At 41.9% G+C, this 15,923-nt stretch overlaps 2 protein-coding genes and 1 long non-coding RNA gene across 3 annotated transcripts; 2 read left to right on the top strand and 1 right to left on the bottom strand.

Moving 5' to 3' along the window:
* Positions 1–217: 217 nt before the first annotated feature.
* On the bottom strand, positions 218–10,106 carry itpka (inositol-trisphosphate 3-kinase A). Its single transcript, XM_085931894.1, has 7 exons — positions 9,597–10,106; positions 4,121–4,217; positions 3,823–4,036; positions 3,093–3,297; positions 2,837–2,938; positions 2,595–2,666; positions 218–2,305 (listed from the first exon to the last, which is right to left on the bottom strand). Exons 1-7 carry the CDS (start codon positions 9,840–9,842, stop codon positions 2,102–2,104), a joined length of 1,140 nt encoding a protein of 379 aa, XP_085788020.1. The 5' UTR covers positions 9,843–10,106; the 3' UTR covers positions 218–2,101.
* LOC147045275 (uncharacterized) lies at positions 927–2,386 on the top strand. The gene is made up of 3 exons (XR_015068332.1): positions 927–942; positions 1,163–1,182; positions 2,055–2,386. It is a non-coding gene; the product is annotated as an uncharacterized LOC147045275 (long non-coding RNA).
* Positions 10,107–10,728: 622 nt separating the features above from the next.
* ivd (isovaleryl-CoA dehydrogenase) lies at positions 10,729–14,559 on the top strand. Its single transcript, XM_085931893.1, has 12 exons — positions 10,729–10,963; positions 11,654–11,743; positions 11,814–11,865; positions 11,968–12,137; positions 12,217–12,310; positions 12,419–12,549; positions 12,622–12,718; positions 12,796–12,889; positions 12,962–13,043; positions 13,104–13,208; positions 13,332–13,404; positions 13,780–14,559. Exons 1-12 carry the CDS (start codon positions 10,832–10,834, stop codon positions 13,911–13,913), a joined length of 1,254 nt encoding a protein of 417 aa, XP_085788019.1. The 5' UTR covers positions 10,729–10,831; the 3' UTR covers positions 13,914–14,559.
* The last annotated feature ends 1,364 nt before the right edge of the window (positions 14,560–15,923 follow it).

Here is a 15,923-nt window from a genome sequence, read left to right as displayed (position 1 = left end):
AAAATGTCTCCCTCGTCCAACAGACCTGATTCAAATGATCATCTCATGATAACGATTATGATCGATTATCATGAGATAAAACACTCAACACAACCAGCAAGCAATAACACAATAGCAAACTTGGACGTCACAATCCCGGAGACACGGGGACAACACAACAGGATTTGGTTTTGTAAATATTAAACAGGTTTAATATTTATGATGTGATTTCCATGCAGATCGGTGAGGAATCGTCAGGCTGACACACAGGATACATTTTAATCTGAATTTTTAAAATAAAATGCAATCTGACCTCTGCTGTTTTGTGATCCAGAAGGGAAGAAAATTTGAATTTGGCCTGATTGTCCATATGCGCGTGTACCTCAAAATTCCCCCCCACTTCCTACACATGTCAAACACTTTTTATACATTTTATTTCAGATTGAGTTTTCATATTTGCTGAGTGTGAACTCTATGCAATGTACAGGAACTGTCTTTTACACTTGCATCTAACCAGATTGTTTCCAAAAGTACTGAGCTCATTAGTGTGTATTTGTTGTGTGTAATTGTGTATAAATACTCATCTGGACCCACACACCCAAGAAGCAGAAAATAAATGCAAGGGAACCCATTAAGATGCCACAATAGTGTTTTACTGTGAAAAGATAAAAATCAACAAAATTTCTTTCTGTGCTGTAGTTCCATATACATTTGTCTGTGCCATTTCAATATGCCAAAATGAATCTGTTCATCAATAGAATTATTTGTCAAATTGTGGCGTTGTGTTGAAGGAAATAAAATAAAACAACTATTTGACTAAATTAGTTTACATTTGAAAAAAAATGTCAGGTTCTTGTTTTGCGATTACATCCGTTACCTTTTGATACTTTTATAACTATAATAAATATTACCACCTTATTCCTGGGCGCTTTCATAGGCAAACAAATCTAGGAGGAAGTTTCGGTAAAGAGATTTCCGGTCTCTCATGGACTTTGTTTTGCAAAGCGGTATTTTTGAACGGTTTTAAGTGATCATTAGTCTTCATTGCATTGAAGAATGTCTTGCACGATTTCGGAGTTTGTTGCGGTTGTATTAACAAGCAGGAAATTAATCTGGGACATGCTTCTTTGCATTTCATGGACGAACCACGACCCAACATTAAACTTTGTTGCTTCCATTACAGCACCGGAGAATACTCGTCGGGTGAGTGCCACAATAACATTGTCTGTTGGAGACCTTTGGTATTTGTCAACCTATAAAATTATTAGAAGGGTTGCTGTAATAATTTGGATTTTATGGACAAGCGTGTTTGTCAGTAAATTATAGTGTGCGCCTATGTGACGTTCAAATATTTGCAGCGGGCAATTAAAGTTGACATAAGTAGTGATGTTCACATGAACTTTTGAAGAATGACATGAGCGACGTGACGTTTGTTTACATGAAGTCTCCCGGTCACGTGGTTACCATGCCAGACACGCTGCTTGAAGCGAAATAATTTCCATCCTCTTTTGACTAACTGCGGCTTTAAATTACATATCTGGTTGGTTTACTTTGCTAATGACTTAAAAGTATTTCTAGATCCAACGAAAACGTGTTCAACTTGTTAACAAGGCTCACCAAAACTTGCTGTGTATTCCAATCAAAGTCTTCAGTATATAATCGAATTCTAAAAATATTCATTACAAATTCTAAAAACTGCAAAATGTAAGCGTTTGGCTATGACTGTACAGGTCTGTAAAAAGTGTTGAGGTCATGTGACTGACTGAGGTCATGTTCATAATGTCAAGTTACTATTACATTCAAAACATTCGAAGATTATCTCTTTCCATTTTCTAACGAATAGCAAATGTTTACATAATAATGTGATGAACTGAAACTGTCAGTTTGTTTACTCACTGACGACTTCTCTGTATCCTCCGTGGCAATTTACATCAACTGAATCTGAATTTTTTTCTTCTTAGCAAGCCCTTCTGGATATGTACTTTCAACATTATGTTAGTTTTGTCCACACACTGTGCACACTTCCTCACCTCCACATCAAAAACACATATTCCACTTCCATTTCTCATTTTCAGCCAGGTGACCTTTCCTCTACTTGCTTGTCCCACAGTCCTAGTCAGACTCATTGGCTGCTCACGGCCTCCAGGATACCGATGAGGTTCTGCAGGCCCAAAAGGTATCCGTCCTCTCTGTTACCCTCTCGCCAGGGAACGTCGTGCTTCAAAACTTGGCCCTCCGGCAACTCGGTGGTCTTGCCAAAGTCAATAAGCCACACCTGAGCGTTGCCCGTGTGGTCGTGGATGAAAAGCAGAGAACTCCCGATGACCTGAAGGAGAGAAAATGAAACCTCTCACTATGACGCAGCGCAGCTCCACAGCGCAATAATAAACAGAGGGACACCTCAAAACTAAACAACACGTGAGTAAAGAGACCGAACCCTAAACAGTATGAAAAATTGTATGGCTGGACAGAAAATATGAAATGCCTATAGAAAATGAATGTATTCATATGATAACAATACATCACTTAACCAATAATTTAATAATGAATAGAGCAAAACATTTTTTTCTGATGGTATGGCTTTTTTCAGTATCATCATCATCAGTATCGATCACCTCATGGTGCTTGAAGAATTCTGATCTTTTCAAAGCCTGTTGGATCTCCATCAGTCTGCTCAGGTATGACTTCTGTGTTGTGAAAAAAAAAAAAAAACAAGACATACATGACATTCATTTAATTTGAGCAGAACTATGTTTAGTGACAACACCATCGAGGTATCAGTGACAGCAAAGAACAAAAATGTGACGATAACCATAGAACAAGGAAACAAATCGAAAAGCAGCTGGCTGCCACATACCATAACGTTGACGTTGCCGCCGACAAAGTCCTTGAACGCTTCGATGACATCTTGCTCCGACCTGGTTTTCTTGAAATCGGTCCGACATGTGCCGTCACTTTTCTGAACACGAGAAAAAGATATAATAAGATCAGGATGAACACAATGGAAACAGCAGTGTAAGAAAAAGCTAGCTAGCTAGCTCTTTATCAACATAATGTAATTCTACCCCCCCAGAGGCTGTATTTATTTGATATCTTTTTTTTTAATTTTGTACCTTGATGCCGTCTATCCTGAAGCCCATAGTGTTGCTGGAGCTCAGGCTTTCCCTCCACTGCATGTAGCGAGGTTTAGTGACGCCACATTGGGAATGTTCCTGGGCGGTCGGGCCTTGGCTGTCCACCTCCACCATCTTCTTGTACAGGTCCGCCCTCAACTTGGGCCGCTCCCGTGCTCGAACCAGTTCTTCTTCCAAGTAGGTTCTGCGAAGCATGAGAAGTTTATTTACACGCCGTCGGCATTTAAGGCGACGGTCCAAAAATGGCAGAGGCTATTTACATTTGAGGTGTGTTATTGACAAAACTCATCATGCCTTGTTCCATCTGAGATATTGTAGCTGTAAACAAGCACATGTGACTTTTCAGTTTCAATTTTTGGAACTGCACTTCCTCTGTTCTGCAAAGGGGAACGGAGAGGAAACTCTAGCATGCAGCGTTCAACCGTGTTTATGCAAGCAAGCGGTTTTGAAAGCGTGCGGTTAACAAACAAAAAAGGGGGGGGGGGGAGTCTCCAGGGACACCCCGATTGTGTGAACGTGATGCAAATGTGCCAATGTGTGTGAACGGGTATTTTAATTATGAAAAATTGTCCAACAAAAGGGAAGTACAGAAGTATATTTAGTGTGGAGATGCATGTACCGCTGTGGGCAGGAAGTCAAGCTTAAAGGTGTTTCCCTTTACTTGAAGCAGTAAATACTATTACAATTTTCCATGTCAAATCCTGCTTACCTCACTCCCATCTTGCAGTCCATGACATTTGGAAGGTCAAAGGTTGCCAGCAGGTCAGCCATGTGGATGAAAGACTCTCCATCTTTCTCCACCACGCCGTGGTAAGCGGGTACGAACGCTAGCAGCGTGTCGTTTTTCAACCTCTCAAAGCACCGCACCTCATTTTCAGAATACTTCTTCAGAATGCTGCCCTCATCCGCTGCTTTGAAGTTGCCTGAGATAACATGTGTGGTCTTCACTGAGACTAGTTTTTAGGATTAGGAATGACCCCGATTTGGGTCAGGTGGGGTAACCTTACCTTTATGACCGGCTAGCTGCACCCAGTTCAGCTTTCTTCTCTGGGCAGCGCTAAAGGGCCACTGGACGATGGTCTTCAACTTCCACCATGGCTTGTTCTGTTCAACAGATGCATTATAATTATGAAAATATTAAATACGACCGGTTCCTTTTTTTTTTGTCGGAAAATGAATAATAATTGAAGAAGTACAAAAAAACATTTTTATAGTCCTTCTCTCTCTCTCTCTCTCTCTCTGTATACTTTACAGCAGTTCACCAGTTTGACATACATTGGAACTGCATGTTGACTTAAAATGGCCGCCCTAGCTTAAAAGCATAAGAAGAATGATGTATGGTGAAGCGAACCCGCTCGGCCATAAAAAAAGAACAACATATAAATTATGCACAAGATGCTAAGTGTTGTGAAACTGAAGAAGTAACTTATAGTTAAGTAATGTACTTTATGTCAATAATGTATGGTAATGAAAACCAGAGAGCTATCTATGGATTTAAAAAAAAAGAGCCAATTGTGAAACTGACAGAAGATAACTAAAAAATAGGAAATATTGTCCAGATCCAATTTGACCAATAAGAGTGTCCTGTTTTGTATGCAGAAAATGAAAAGATGGGTGTCATTATAACGGCAGAATTGTAGATTGTCGGAGATTTTCAGGAAATACATTTTCCAATTTTTTTTTATAATTATAATTTTCTTGTCTCGCGGGACTGTTTGTAAAAAAAAAAAAAAAAAGCCGGCGGTGCCAGGTTTCTGCTTTTCTTGTCCAGCATGTTTATTTGACATGCTTGTTTGAAGGGCTCCTCTTTTTCACTGCTGCTTTCTCTTCCCTCTATTTCTTGTAACACACATGCAAATATGCAAACATACACAAACAAAGTGACAGCTTGCACATTTCACAGAGACATACAAGCGGCGCTTCACACATTCAGGGAACTACCCCTTTTATTTTTCAGCCATAAAAGCGGTTCGAGAAGAAAAACCTTCAGTGGCATTATAGCACTTCTTTAAAAACACCATCAACACGCTGTGGCAGATAAGGTCAATCCCGGCTGACGTCATGTTATTCTACGTCAAGTGATGGAAAGAGGAAATGAAACACAAATAACTCTTCTAGATGTCAAATGTTTCAATCATTCTGCCCTTTCTAGATCAATATTGATGTAATTGTGTTACAAAACAGCGATCATGACTTTATAATTCCTGCTGTGTCGTATTTTTTTAAACTCACTTAGTATTCGTTTACAACTCTGCCTTTGTATGATTAATTGTTATGTAACGTGTGTTTGGCATGTTTTTTCCACCAGCACTGCAGCTTTCTCTGGCTGGGAGGTGGGGGGGGGGGGACGGACTCCTGGCGTGTGAAACACCAAGGATGGCAAAGCAAAGCTAATCTAAACGGTTGCCCATGGCAATACTGCGAGTACAGACTGCAGAGGCACACTCTCAAGGAAAAAAAAAAAAATGAACAGGCAGGTGCTAGACGGGCAGAATTTGTGACTAATACCTGCCGTATCAAAGTGTGCTGGAACCTTTTGAGGGGGTTATAAAAAGTCATTAGCATGGAAGCGGTAGAAATGACGAGTCTCTTTTGAGCGCTTAACTTGTGAAAGACCGCCGCTTAATAGTGATGTGTAAGCGAGTGATGTCGTGGTGCCTTGTTAGATGTCAAATTTCCAAAAAGAAGGCCAGTGAATACTGTCCATCACTCAATTCGTCAGTATTCACCAATACCGATACCAAGCACGGATACCACTTATACAATTGAAAAAGAAATCAAATTTAAATTGCGTGAGTTAATAACATTTTTCAATTCTAATTGCTAATTTCTAGTTTGGGATCGTAAAACGGTCACGAGAATTATGCTGGTATCGGATACTTGGTATCGGTACTCGCTTATCCCAAATAATGGTTACACACTCTTCACAGGTCATTTGTATTGAGGATGTTTAAGAGAAAATGACAAGCGTGCACCTTTTATGGAGAAGCAAGGAGAATAAGTGGAAGAATAGTTTAGCGGTGACAGGGTTGACATAAACAAGACGAAACACTGCAGAGCGCGCTTTTGCCTTGCAATTCTCTTGAGTCTAAAAAAAAAATAATAATTGTGAGAAATTCCTTATGGCTAATACGTATCTGGCGGATTGTGTTCTATGAACAAAATGTTCTTCAAGCAAGAGGATTAACATATACACACAACCACCTTCGGCTTCTGTTTAACTTGCGGCCACTCCCTCAACACCTGCAGTATGTGTGCCTAAGGAGGGATGCAAACGAAGAACGTTTAAAGTGACTAAACTTGAATCTGTATTTTAAATTGTATCCATGCTACAAAAAAGCTATTCAAATCCCAAACTAGTCAATGATGTTAATTAACAAAAACATCTAAACTTTTCTTTCTGTTTTTTCATGTATGCTTTCTCTAAGGTCATTGAATATTTTTAAAACTGATTATACTATGTATTAAAAAAAAAATTGATCACTAAATAATACCAATTATTTTGTTTATTTAGATTTTTTTGGACCACTAAATAATACCAAATAAACAAAAACAGGTTTTGTAATACACTTTAATGCAAATAAAATTGCATCAGATGATTCGATCAATGGATGCAATAACGGATGAATTTGATATTGACATCCCTTGGTAGTATGTTGACGCTGGGTCAAGAGAGAAGTTCAGGGTTCTGTTAGTATTATAATGAAGTGGTTTACCTGTTGAAAGCCGCCCTGAGGTCAACAAAAGTCGTTTCGGTTTATGCTCGCCGTCAGCCTCGTTAAGGTGATGACAGTCTTCGATAAGCCAAAGTAGAAAGAACCTAATTTCATCGGCCTTAATGACATTGCCGCACGATTATCTTTTATAATGGGAAACAGTATCGCTGGCTTTGCCCAGTGTGTTATGATTACGATTTCCAAAAAGGCAAAACATACGTGAGCAGATGGAAGGTCGAAAAGCTCCAAAATGTAGAAGTTGTCACGCCTCGTACCCAGCCGTTCCTCCATGTTGTCTGTTGTCATGGTTTCGCCCGTGTGCTCGCCCCTCCCCTCCTGTGTGCCCCTGATTAGTTTGATTATGCTCACCTGCCTCTTGTTACCATGTCATGTATATAAGTCCTGTCTGCCCCCCCATGCCCTGTCGGATCATTGTCTTTCTGTCTTTTTGGTCCCTGTCGTTTTCAAGTCTGTTTTCGGTTAGTCAGTCATGTTATCGTTTTGTTAAGTCATGTCAGTTTTGCCGAGTCTGTTTTTGAGTTCCTCAAATAAACCCTGGTCCAAGCTGCACTTGGTCGCCCTGCTCCATTCCTCAATCCTGACAGAATGATCCGACCATCACAGCGACCAGCACTTGGACCTCACTCCACCATCGGCTCCTATCAGCGACACCCGACCCAGTTCCAGCGCCGCAAGACACACGGCCGCCCCCCCGACACAGTTCCGACGGCGCAGATGCTACGGCCGCCACCAGTTCCGGCGGCGTGGATCCAGCGGCCGTCACCCAGTCGGCCTTCGGCGGCGTGTGGCGTGCGGCCACCACCTGAACCAGTTCCAACGGCGCGGATGCTGCGGCCGCCACCAGTTCCGGCGGCGCGGATCCAGCGGCCGTCACCCAGTCGGTTTTCATCGCCGCAAGACACACGGCCGCCCCCCGACACAGTTCCGACGGCGCAGATGCTACGGCCGCCACCAGTTCCGGCGGCGTGGATCCAGCGGCCGTCACCCAGTCGGCCTTCGGCGGCGTGTGGCGTGCGGCCACCACCTGAAACAGTTCCGACGGCGCGGATGCTGCGGCCGCCACCAGTTCCGGCGGCGCGGATCCAGCGGCCGTCACCCAGTCGGTTTTCATCGGCGCAAGACGCACGGCCGCCCCCCGACAGTTCCGACGGCGCGGATGCTGCGGCCGCCACCAGTTTCGGCGGCGTGGATCCAGCGGCCGTCACCCAGTCGGCCTTCGGCGGCGTGCGACGTGCGGTCCCATCCCGACAAACCTGGCTAGTCGCCAGGTGGCTCCCATGGAACTATATTGTAGCGTTGACTGGCGTCTCGTACCCAGCCGTTCCACCATGTCTGTTGTCATGGTTTCGGTATGGATTTCCAGAGTTGCCGCCGATTGGCGTACGGACTTCTCGGGTAGCTGCCGATTGCGGTTCTGACTGGCCGCTGAGGCCAATTGGACTGGTGCGCTTCCCCCCCCGTTTGCTACGTGGGGGTTTCGGTTTTTTTTTTTTGGGACGTCGGGGGCCGTCCCCTTGGAGGGGGATACTGTCACGCCTCGTACCCAGCCGTTCCTCCATGTTGTCTGTTGTCATGGTTTCGCCCTTGTGCTCGCCCCTCCCCTCCTGTGTGCCCCTTATTGCTTTGATTGTGCTCACCTGCCTCTTGTTACCATGTCATGTATATAAGTCCTGTCTGCCCCCCCATGCCCTGTCGGATCATTGTCTTTCTGTCTTTATGTTGCTGTTGTCTTGTTGTCGTAATGTCTTCACATCTTTTGTCTCACGTCCCTGTCGGTCAGTCATCTTGTTGGTTTTGGTTAGGAAGTCATGTTAGTTTGTTAAGTCATGTCAGTTTTGCCGAGTCTGTTTTTGAGTTCCTCAAATAAACCCGGGTCCAAGCTGCACTTGGTCGCCCTGCTCCATTCTTAATCCTGACAGAAGTGGCTTATTTCCCACATGATGGCTCTGCTGAAGTACACACATTGACATTTTATGGCTCTTGAAAATCAAGCAGGCAAACAGACTTTTATCGCCGTGTAATTGGCCCCGTGTTTATTATCGGAATGAGATCCTTCGTGCGGATGTTGTTTGCTTACTGTTGTTTATGTGCTACAATTATTCGAGCTTTAGCCACTTCAATTAAGTCCTCTGTAGTGTGTGTGTGTGTGTGTGTGTGGGGGGGGGGTCATCATAGCAATGGCAGCACTGTAGGTCAAGGACCTCATTTAATTCATTTGCACTTTTGCTTTAACGATCATCGATTCTTATCAACAATATAAACTACATGTCATTTTTATTTTTAATCTTTAAGATTTGTTTTTTGTTCAAGTTCAAAAATTCAACCAAGTGACATTTTTTTTATATAGTTATAGTACATGCATTATTCTTATATTGCTAATAATATTATTCACCGGGGACCATGAATACTGAATTTTCTCAATTAATTTAAACTTGATCTGGTAAAAAACATAAAATATAAAAAAAAAAGTACTGATACAATCATTAACTCATACAATGAACATACAGTATAAGACAAGTGTTATTACCATTTCCTTTAGAACAAATACAGTGCTGCTCGGCTTCTGGCGTATATAAAAAAAAACACAAAACTCTCCAGTACAAATGCAACTTCCAAATGCAACAGGCATTTAAGTCATTATAAAATACCAATATACAGTACATAATTCCTTTGGTTCAACCTGTTACTGTGTCCGAGATTGTACTATAACAACTGAAGTTGTTTTAGCTTGATCTGCTCGACTCACCTCTCCAGCGTCAACCAGGGGCTCCAAAGTGATGATGCCTTTACTTTTATTCTCGTTGTCGCTAAGCAGGTCATCTTCCGATTCCACTGCAGAAGAACCGGTGGAGGAGACGGAGGAGGTGGAAAGCTTCCTACACAGCTTGCCGTCCACCGCTTCGCCTTCCTCCCAGTCCTCCTGCTTCATCTCCCGTGAGAAGCCGCCCCCATCCGGGGTGATGGTCACCTGCGGTACTCGGGGTGCGTCCATCACTCTTTCGAATGCGCTCGCCGGCTCGATTCGCTCGACTCACTGAGGGAGTTCATCCCAACTCTGTAGGAATCACTTGTGCAAACAAAAAAACAAAAAAAAAGAGAGTCAGCCCCAGGTTGTAGGAGTTCCTAGGTTCTTTTGGACGACATTGAATGCGTCGTGACGGAGCACGACAAAAAAGACCTTCGATGCTCGCTCTGCTTCAAGCTTGTGTGGAGGCTGTCAGAGCAGAAGCTGGTTGAATTTCAAACGATCCACACGACTTCCTCGTTTCTTCTGTCCAAGCATCGTCGCCCCTGAGCTGTAGCTGGTGCGTGACGCGCGTTCATGTCGCTCACGCCTGCGCACTTTGTCAAAAACTAACAGGACGGCTGAGAAAAGTTTTGTGTTGGAATCATTTTGGACTTTCATGAATTAATGCAAACAACTCTAACGAAATAAAATCAAGATGATACAGTACATATGTGTAAAATAGTTCATTTTGATCAAATGATTTTGTCTCGTGTTTATGTTATTATTGTTTAATAAAATACGTATGCAATGCATGACATTGTTAATTGGTCAAAATATTGTTTGGTATTAACAGTAAATTAATACATCTTTTTTATTGTGATAAATAAAATGAATTTTATTCAACCACTTTTTTTAGGGAGACGCAGAAAAAACAAATGCAAGAAATTGCAGGACTCTTAATAACTGCTTGGGTGGCTGGATTAAACAATGGCCAGGCCCCGATGTAGCTCGCTTTTTTTATTCATACAGGATAATCCAGTCTCAACAAATAATCATATCATTATTAATAATATTAATAAGAATTCAAGTTTAAAACTACACCATCCTATAGATGGCGATGTTGTACGTACTCACTGTTAGCTACGCGTCTTTAAGTACAGTAGAAGAAAAGCCGCGTTCTGTTGCAAAAGTGAGACCTCCAGTGTCCTGCACGAGAACACTTCAAATCCATTCACACGTTGAAGGAGAACACCATGTTTGCTGTCAGAAGCTCTCTGCGCCTCGTTTCCAAGTTGTTCGTGCCCGCCTTGGCGAGGCGAGGATGCGCTGGGGCTACCATCCCGGTGGACGATGTGGTGAACGGGCTGACAGACGAGCAGATCCAGGTTAGCCACACAGAGCAAGTTAGCAAAACAAAATTCATAGTTTTGCTGCAACTAATGAGCCACTTTTGAATATTCACGTCTTGTCAGATGTTTTATTTTTTTTGGCAACAGGAGACACCCCGTGTGACAAGATGACCTAACAGCTAAAAGCTAAACAATAAACAACCTTGGGAATAGCCGAACTAGCACAACGCTATTTGTTTTAGAAGGAAAAAGTACTAAATTACAGTCGCTTTGCTGATGTTCATGCATTCATTTATACAGCAAGATGACACCATATAAATGGATTATATTTGTGTATAGGGAAGTGGGTGGAATTTATAACTAGCATTTGATTGAGTGCGAGTTTGCACTGCTCCCTGCAGGGCATTTAAAATGACAATGTAATACTGTAGTTACTCCAGTGTGAATTGTATCGCGTCTGATTCAAAATGATAATAATTTCACATCAGCGATAGAATGGACGTTTTAGCAAAACTGTGCTGCAACTACTCGTAATGTTGCAGAACAATCCAAAACATTGTTAATAAAAGGCGAGCATGACTGATCAACTGCAAAATTTAATCAGAGATGTCTCAATGTGTTACTTTTATCTAGCACATCCGTTTTTTCTTTTTACTATATTACATATTATGTTTTTGTTATTATATCATTATTTAATGAGCGTTTTTTTTATTTTGTCTTGCACAGCTCAGGCAAAGTGTTCGTAAATTCTGTGCCGAAAAACTCGCGCCCAATGCTGACGAGATAGACAAGAAGAATGAATTTCCAGGGATGCGGGTGAGTTCCTGACCTTGCTTTTAGAGTCCATGAATATTGGAGAGATGAGCTTATTGTGTTATGTTGCCAGGAATTCTGGAAAGACATGGGAGAGATGGGGTTGCTAGGCATAACCGCACCAGGTACATCCATTCTTCCTTAGCTCCTTTTAATAGTTTTGACAAAACAGACCATAAAGGGGAGCTTCATTGTTTTTTCTCTCTCATTGATTGTGTGTCTTCCAGTGGAATACGGAGGCACTGGACTAGGCTACCTTGATCACGTCATCGTAATGGAGGAACTCTCTCGCGTGTCAGCGGCCATCGCTCTCAGCTACGGCGCTCATTCCAACCTGTGCGTCAACCAGATGGTGCGCCACGCCACCGACAAGCAGAAAGAAAAGTACATGCCGAAGGTTCGTCCATGGGCCGCATACTGGTTAAAAAATGGCCAAAGAGAAAAAAAGTTAATGGTCATCTGAGATTTATTTGTAGTTACTGACAGGAGAGCATGTGGGAGCCTTAGCCATGAGTGAGCCCAACGCTGGTTCTGATGTCGTGTCCATGAAACTCAAGGCGAAGAAACAAGGTAAGCTTGAGACACGATCTCACTTTTTAATATTCTCAATCATGTTGTGTAGAAATAAGATAATCATTTATAACAACAAACTTGGCCTCATTAGTTATTTTTCTCCAGGTGACTACTATGTTCTGAACGGGAACAAGTTCTGGATCACAAACGGACCAGACGCCGACGTCCTCATCGTGTACGCCAAGACGGACCCAGAGGCCTACCAGAGAGGCATCACTGCTTTCATCATTGAGAAGGTGGCTCCGTCCGTTGCTGTGATAGACCATGATGCGGTGGTCCTCACACGTTCATATGGTCCTGTCCTGTAGGGGATGCCGGGTTTCTCCACAGCACAAAAGCTGGACAAATTGGGCATGAGGGGGTCCAACACATGTGAGCTGATCTTTGAGGACTGCAAAGTTCCAGGTGTGTGTCCAAGCAGCGAATACAAAGTTTCAGGTTCTTGCTTATGCATGTTTTTCTTGGTTTTTTTTTTTTTTTAGAGAAGAACATCCTGGGTCCATTAAATAAAGGAGTTTACGTAATGATGAGCGGTCTGGATTTGGAAAGGCTGGTACTCGCAGCTGGACCTGTCGGGTCAGTACTGCAGACTGACTTTCCCTATCGAATTATAAATTGATGCCTTTAACGGAATCGCTTTATCTTCAGAATCATGCAATCTGTTCTGGATTCTGCCGTTCCCTACCTGCACGTCAGAGAAGCTTTTGGCGAGAAGATTGGACATTTCCAGGTTCATTTGTTTGAATCCGTCCTGAAGTGACAGGAACCTAACGCTTGTTTTTTCAAACAGCTGATGCAAGGCAAGATGGCTGACATGTACACCAGATTGAGCTCCTCCCGGCAATATTTGTACAACGTCGCCCGAGCCTGTGACAAAGGACACTTCAGCGCCATGGTCAGCCTCTCAAATCTTATCCACTTCTTTTCGAACATTTTTGTTTGGATTTTGACATTCGTTTTAGCCGTCTACAAGTCTAGCAGCCAACGTATAATTATCGCTTTTGTGTTGCCGCTGCAGGATTGTGCCGGAGTCATTCTGTACTGTGCCGAGAACGCCACCCAGGTCGCGCTGGATGGCATTCAGTGTTTGGGTGAGTCATACGACCTCTGCTTTTTCATGAACAATCAAGGAATCAAGTAGCAGACATTCAAGGGAAAGGACAATTATGTGTGGAGTGCTTTGGCTTGTGACTGACTGCAAAGGGGTTCTAAAAGGTTTTATTCAACAAAAAGAAAATGTGAATCGCGGATGCTCGCCACTTCAAGTGCATGAAAATAAGCGATGTGGTTGATCTTCTAATTGGTTCATGTTCATGGCGAATTGATTCGATTTAACCTTCATATCAACTATGTTTGTTTTGTCATGATGCTAAGGAGGTATGATAGTTTACTACTTGACACAACCAGCAGAGGGCGCAATAAATTCCAACTTAATTGGTTTGCAATTTCAACTGTTGTGTCGCCAGGCGGGAACGGCTACATCAACGATTACCCCATGGGACGCTACCTGCGGGACGCAAAGCTGTATGAAATCGGAGCGGGCACGAGTGAAATCCGCCGCCTTATTATCGGACGATCTTTCAACGCTATGTTCAAGTGAGGGCAGAGAGCGAAGCGCTCATCTCAGTGAGCAAAAGTGCAATTTTGTCCTGAAGAAAAACATCTTCCATCAAACCCAAAGGCCTTAACTTTGATGACTCGTCAGCGCTGCTGACCTACATCATATTTAAAAATGCTCTCTTCTCCTTTTTCACATCAAGCAATTACTTTGAGTACTCAAATGGCGGTAATACTATTACAGGAACACCAAGTCATTCGTGCTGCAATTATTATTATATTTTTTTTTCCACTCTGGCTTCATATCAGTTACCAGAACCTCTCAACTAAACCAAACAAATATTCTCCATCATGTTGGGTACTATTAGTGGATGTCCTTTTAACTTTTTAGAAAATAATTTCCGGTTACAGTACTGCGAGAGTAAAAATATGCTATTTTACTCGGGAGATAGAATCATTCTACTTTTTTTTGTATAGTCTCAATCAAAATCTGACATTTGCTTGTCTTCACTCCACTTTGTAGGTGTACATTATGTATGAATAGTGTTTTTTCACATGTGAGTTAGTTATTGTATGCCGCTAAAACGTGGCAGTTGTATGATGTGAATTATAAATGCAACATGAAATATACAGTGGTGTAGAAAAATAACAATGCATGAGTGTAATAATAAAAGCACAAAAAAAAAAAATCCCACAATAAGGCTCTGAGCCTCCTTTGGCTTTCTCATTGAATTTTATTGCTTAGTCAAGGTAACAACGACTGCTCCATTCCGTTAAGTGCTGCTGAAAGATGAGAAGCGAAGGTAGCCTAAATGGAACGTGGCCTAGAATAATGCAACTACACTTTTTTTCCTTTTTTAACTGACCGGTTGCAATATGCACGGATCAAATATGATTTAATTATGTCTGAGCTCTATTTTTAGATCAATTAATTTTCTACTTCATGACAAAATGTTTGTTCCCGCCTAAGAGAAATTGGACTTTAGCTGTTCTTCTAAGAAATGCATTATTTTGACCTTGTCATGCGAGGGTGGACCATTCTTTGTTTTCCTAATTAATGGAATGAGTCTCTTGGCCGATGTAAGAACTTAGGTATCGATTTCATTCGTCATAACTTACTATACGTATTTCAATTATATCACATCTCTCTTTCCTGCTTTCTTTTGAGCTGAACTAAAGAGCAGCTTTGTCTGCGGAAGCCATTACTTCAACAATGATGACAATCCATGGATCGACACTCCAAATGAAAAATCTGGATGCCTTTTCTTCCATTGTACAATTACAAAGATTTTCCAGATGAATGGAGCCAGAGGAGTCAGTAATCAAACTTTTTTTTTTTCTTGTCTTTCACATCGACTTTATTATTACTCAAGCATTTGTGGTCAAGTTAACCAGATTTCGCTATTGTAGTGTGATGAGGCACTGAGTCAGATAAACATCAATGACTTCAATATAGCTGCAGCTAAAATCAGATATGACTAAGTGACGTGTCACACCATGATATCTTGACGTAATGACATAAAACAACCATTTGTATTATTATTTGAAATGATTCTACAAATGCCCTCTAATAGCCATGAGTTAATGGTTAGCATTTTGAGCGTCAGACTAAATAATCTAACGGACATTTCTCCTTGTTTAAAAAAAAAAAAGGATGTAGGAGAAAATAATGGCAGACTAAAGGAAGCATGCATGACAAGAGGATAAAAGTAGTGCCTGTCTTTTCAACCACTCAAGCCATTCATTACCCCAATTGCCTCTTGTCATCAAGTGTTTGGAGTGGTGACGGTGTTCTATATTGTCATGTTTGTTTTTCTTAACAAAAATAAAATAGATCTGTTCATCAACTTGCATTTACTGCCCCCCCCCCCCATTACATAACAAGAACTCTTATTGTGAGCAATTACGTCACTGCAACTAATATCTGGTGAGCCTCAATAGACAATTTAATTTCCTCCAATATGGGAGCTGTAATTCAATGTTCTACCTTTACAATACTGCATATAGATGAAATTGTATTGACTTTATGTTTCCTGAATTCTGACACTTTCAA

Source organism: Syngnathus leptorhynchus, chromosome 15 (assembly GCF_054491065.1).
Source record: "Syngnathus leptorhynchus isolate UIUO chromosome 15, UIUO_Slep, whole genome shotgun sequence".
NCBI classification, from domain to species: Eukaryota; Metazoa; Chordata; class Actinopteri; order Syngnathiformes; family Syngnathidae; genus Syngnathus; species Syngnathus leptorhynchus.
This window is presented reverse-complemented; position numbering and strand designations above follow the sequence as displayed.

What these genes read in the sequence shown, in the direction of transcription:
- itpka (XM_085931894.1), bottom strand. Translation starts at nt 9,842, where the DNA reads ATGGACGCACCCCGAGTACCGCAGGTGACCATCACCCCGGATGGGGGC. An exon ending in CCCTGGTTGACGCTGGAGAG is followed by an intron (nt 4,218 to 9,596) that starts GTGAGTCGAGCA and finishes TCTGTTGAACAG; the next exon opens with AACAAGCCATGGTGGAAGTT. An exon ending in GACTGCAAGATGGGAGTGAG is followed by an intron (nt 3,298 to 3,822) that starts GTAAGCAGGATT and finishes CATGCTTCGCAG; the next exon opens with AACCTACTTGGAAGAAGAAC.
- ivd (XM_085931893.1), top strand. Translation starts at nt 10,832, where the DNA reads ATGTTTGCTGTCAGAAGCTCTCTGCGCCTCGTTTCCAAGTTGTTCGTG. An exon ending in ACTCAAGGCGAAGAAACAAG is followed by an intron (nt 12,311 to 12,418) that starts GTAAGCTTGAGA and finishes ATTTTTCTCCAG; the next exon opens with GTGACTACTATGTTCTGAAC. An exon ending in CTGCTTTCATCATTGAGAAG is followed by an intron (nt 12,550 to 12,621) that starts GTGGCTCCGTCC and finishes CCTGTCCTGTAG; the next exon opens with GGGATGCCGGGTTTCTCCAC.